Source organism: Halyomorpha halys, unplaced genomic scaffold (genome assembly GCF_000696795.3).
Source record: "Halyomorpha halys isolate HHAL.00 unplaced genomic scaffold, Hhal_1.1 Scaffold442.1, whole genome shotgun sequence".
NCBI lineage: Eukaryota > Metazoa > Arthropoda > Insecta > Hemiptera > Pentatomidae > Halyomorpha > Halyomorpha halys.
Window position 1 is genome coordinate 1,003,643 of NW_027108469.1, and position 4,972 is coordinate 1,008,614.

General features: G+C 30.1%; 1 protein-coding gene across 3 annotated transcripts in view; it reads right to left on the reverse strand.

Moving 5' to 3' along the window:
* Positions 1–4,809, reverse strand: part of LOC106682814 (lachesin) — a gene marked incomplete at its 5' end in the record, with an annotated part of 178,588 nt that extends 173,779 nt beyond the window's left edge. For all 3 annotated transcript variants that reach the window (XM_067046820.1, XM_067046821.1, XM_067046819.1), the window contains 1 exon segment: positions 4,602–4,809. In XM_067046820.1, coding sequence (XP_066902921.1) covers positions 4,602–4,809 — 208 coding nt within the window.
* Between the last annotated feature and the right edge of the window lie 163 nt (positions 4,810–4,972).

The following is a 4,972-nucleotide window of genomic DNA, read 5'->3' on the forward strand; positions in this document are numbered from 1 at the left end:
ATATATTTTTTTTATAGGCGTGACAGACCATGGAGGTCTAAAGCCTTGCGCGATGTACTTAAGAAATACATCGCGCGTTTCCTGACATGATTTTCATAGGGTGGGTCCGTCACTCCCACGCCTATTTTAGTGAGAGCCACCCATTGGCTAACGGGCCTCACTAATGCCAGGGGGGAGGTGTGAGTGAGTATTGCGTAATTTTTATGCTTGAAAAAATCCCGGATAGGGCCGGGATCGAACTCGCAATCTATGGGTTGGTAGACGGGCGCGTTACCACGCTGCTACCGTCATCCCCCACTAATTAAATATAGTATAAATACAAAATATAATTTAAAATAAACTGTTTATTATATAATAATGATTATTATTGTTTGAATATATGAGGCTAGAAATTGTAGAATTATTCCATTTCGTTACTCGATAACCAAGAAGTGGCGTTTATAAGTAAATATTAAATAATTCTTTAAGTGATTTGGAGTAAGATGACGAGCTCAATTGAGACTGCCCTAAAAGGAATAAAAAGTTTAAAGTAACCGCCCCACCGACCTCCGATTTCTTTAGAAATTTTCAAAGAGTTTGTAATTGGTGAAGAACACTTAAAATCATTTGATCCAAGTCATAATTTCTTTTTTATTTTATATTTTTTTTAAATATTTAACGTCAAGACTTACATCCTTTAAACTTGACTTGCTTTTAACTTGAATTATTTGAAGATCGGAAAAATATAATTTTATTAATGTTTTCCTCTTCTTTGAGCAGCTGAACTCGCATATTCACAAGTTCACGAAATGAAAGGTTGAGAAAAAGTAAGATTGATTTAAAATATTACGACCAAGCTGATATGGTCAACACGGCCGTTAAGGAAGTCAGATGAATTAAAATTAAGATTGTTATTTTATTAAAATTCGAATGTTATTATAATAAGAACTCTCGCATTAGATTTGTTTTCCCTCTTTAATTAATTCGAGATATAGGCCAAATCATGCTCATTCGTACTAACAATATAATATTGTCAAGAAAGTATCCAAGGCACATGATTGGTAAAGCTGTATACTTAATTATGACTATCTTTGGGTTAAAAAAATACGTAATTATGTTGCCCACTGAAAAATATCACTTTAGTTTTAAAGTTAAGATTCAGCTATCCGTACTAGTGAAATCCTGAAAAATTTCTAAAAATATGAAGCTAAGGGCGTACAATGCCATAACCAAGCGAGCTCTGATATTCAGCTACGAGGGCTGGCTGGACTCTAATAGGTAGGTACACTGGAAAGCAGAATCACGATATTTAGAAGGAAGGCCTCCGTAAAAATACAGGAGGCATCTGTGATCAGAGCCATAACACATGGCGGATTAACCTCCTTGTATTCATGATATGACGGCAAGGAGGTTAAGATGGGTGGAACATGTAGCTCGAAGCAATATATCAGAATACTTCTACACAACAATGAATGCCACTATAGAGACCACGTGGGAGGCCAAAATCAGATAGATGGACAGAATTGACAAATATATGAAAGAGAATCGACAAACTGGAAAGCAGTAGCCCAAGGCACGGTGTAACATCGAGAAGGTGTGTAGACCCAACCGAAAAAAAAATTAAAAAGAAATCTATTAATTCTTTGATGAAACAAGTCAAAACTAATATTTAAAAAAATAATATAATAACGCTGAGCCCTTTATGTATATGTGTGTATATACATCGACTTTTTATTATAAATATTTCTAAAAAAAATAATAATAATAATTAAATAGGTAGAGATTATTTCTTAACCATCTAATAAAAAAAAAATTGTATCAAAACAGTGGGTAAAATAATTATTCATGCAACCAATTTTTTCACGTATAGTAAGTTTATCTAAAATAAAATATGTTAAATAATTTCTTGTACGGAGATTAACTGGTTTTTATGATACGAAAAAATAATATTAAGCATTAATTTTTATAATTGAGAAAATCATAAATTTCCCAACTTTATTACCAAATAAATTTGTAAGATTAGTAACTAAAGTAGCCTCAGGCTAAAAATTAATGCACAATATCACTTATTATATTATCTTAATAACCCGTTTATCTCCGTACAAGAAATTATTAAACGTATTTTATTTTCGATAAACTAATTGTACGAATAATTAATTTATAAACGGTATATCAGTCATTCAGATTAAATACCTTGAAATAATTATCATAGGATCTCAGTTCTTTTTTGTATATAAATGTTTTTATGTCAAGCGTGTGTATTTTATTTGCTTCAGTGGCAATGAAATGAGGGGGAGGAAAAAACGGAATAATCTTAAATTAAACGTTCTTTCTATATTTACCACTACAGGCTAACTTTCTGAATTTTGTTTAATCGATTCAGACAATTTCTCATAAAAAAGTTAAGAGTAAATTTAACGAATTCCGAACGGACTGTGTAAGGATTCAAGGTTTTAATTTAATTAAATTTTATTTACCACCGTATGAGAGATATGCGGGATTTTTATTTAATTTATCGTATGGAATATGTATCGTAACTGGATACCAATGGAAACCCTTCTTTGGATTCGTGAATTTGACTAAAGTGGATTAAAATTAAATTAATAACAGTTATGAATTCTAACGATCAAAGTCATGCTCTATTAGAATCAAACAAATGTATTACAGAATAAAAGATTTTATATATATATATATACATACATGGGCATATATATATATATTTTTTTTTTCAATTAATATTCATAATTTTTTTCCTACTTGATAATTTCAACTATTCAAAAAAAAAAATGTTTTTAAATTTATTTAATGTTATTTAGAACAGTATAAAAATATACACAAGTAAATTTGCTGTAAGTGATATAATAGTGACATGATACAAACATGTGGAGAATAGAAATTATATATTATACATATGCATTAATAGAACTTCAATACAAAAATAAATATTAAACCTATAATAAGCATATTTATTATTCAAAATTATTAAAACACTATTTTGAAAATACAAGCATTTCAATTTAAATTATTTATTACAAACTTACTTGTTATTTTTTTTTTTACAAAAAAAGTTCAAATGGGTAGAACTAAATAGATAATTTTTCCCAACAAACTACAAGGAACTATTAATTAATTTGTGCACAATATTCTAACTTTAGAGACCTAATTCTAGGCTGAAAAAGAGTTTATCAAATTTGATAAGTATATATGTATTTTGAAGAGTATATATAGTTTTTTATTTTAATTGTTCAATATTATCGAATAGATAAAAATCAAAAGATGAGACAAAAAATGTTTTAGTAATGGTATTTACTAGAAAAAGGTTTATTGTTTGTATTAAAATAAATGATTTATTTTTTAAATTCAATGTCAATACTCTGTTGGGATAAATAGGTTTTTTTTTATACAAAAATTTATAAAATATTGATATCCGAAATAATGTGAGATATTTTATTCTTATATAAATTTTATTTTAATTATTTTAAAGTGCGATAAAAATATAAAAAGGTAATAACTTGTGAGACTGGAATGAGAACGGACAGCTGGAGGTATATAGTGTAACGATGAGTGACGCAACCGGCTCGGATTGAAATACATGAGATCTAGTTTCACCGATTTCGGCTCATCCTGTATTCCGTGCACGAACCGCTTCTCTTCCACATTTACCAATCCTTAAATATTGCTATCCTTGCTAATCTATCTTTTCCCGAATGAGAAATATCCACTAGGTGTGGAAAAATGGTAGGAACACCCCAACATCCTACACATCTTTAAGTAAAAAGTACGAACACTCTTTAGCCATAATAACAAAGATAAATTTTTAAAAAAATTGTATGCAATATATGTATATTAGAAGGACAACTATTTCCACTGAGAATAAGTACAATTTGTTCAAATGATGACTTAATCAAAATAACAGACACTCACAATAACAGAATATCTCTCTCTCTCTCTCTCTCTCTCTCTCTCTCTCTCTCTCTCTCTCTCTCTCTCTCTCTCTCTCTCTCCCCCTCTCCCTCTCAACCCTCTCACCATCTCCCTCAACTCTCTCTCTCTCTCCCACTTATAATAAAAATATAATTTAATAAAATATATTAAAAAAAATTCACAGAGACAAACAAAAAATAATTAATCATTAAACTTAATTAATAATCAGATTATCGTTAGTAATAAAGACATGTAATAATAATCTGGTGTGGCGCTTACATCACACAACTTTTTATAACCCTTATTTTCTCAAGTTTTGTGAAGATTGATGGTTTCGTTTTGAAGTTATCACTATTTTGGTGATTTTTCTAGCCCCAGGTACCAGGAAAAGCGAAAATAGTTAAAAAAATATTTTTATTTTTCTGTTGCTATAAAATACGTATTTAAGAGCTTCTCGAGGTAGGAGGAACAAATAATTTTATTTTAGCTAAGAATAGAATATATGTACATAAGCAACCAAACAAATCAAATGAGATCAAGTTCAACCAACGGAGTTTAACGAGGACAACTTTCCTCATAATTGCTTCGTCATAAAAAGTGAAGTGTATTGAACTGAAGAAAATAACGATAAAAATATTATATTTATAGGTTTTTTTTTTTTTTTTTAGTTATAAATTCAATATTTAAGATGTACTCACCAACAACATCCAGAAAACCAACTTGGCTCTTCATTGGATCAGTATTGATCTGGCACATGTACCATCCCCGGTCCGTTTCGCGTATCTCCTTGATGTGGAGGTACCAAGTCCTGTGGTCCGAGTGGCTTACTCCAATCCTATGGTTTTTCGTGATCACGTGGCTGTGGATAGTAAGAATAGTCTGAGTGTCCACCCGTAACCACGCCACCTGGAATCAATGACATTGAATTATTCACTGTGCACAATGATAAAAAGTGTTTTGGTATTTGCTGTTTCTAAAGCAAAATATATGAAATGAATATGGACAAAATAATTAATATTACCCAAGTTAGTTGAATAAGATAAAAAAATAAAAACTGCTGACTATTACA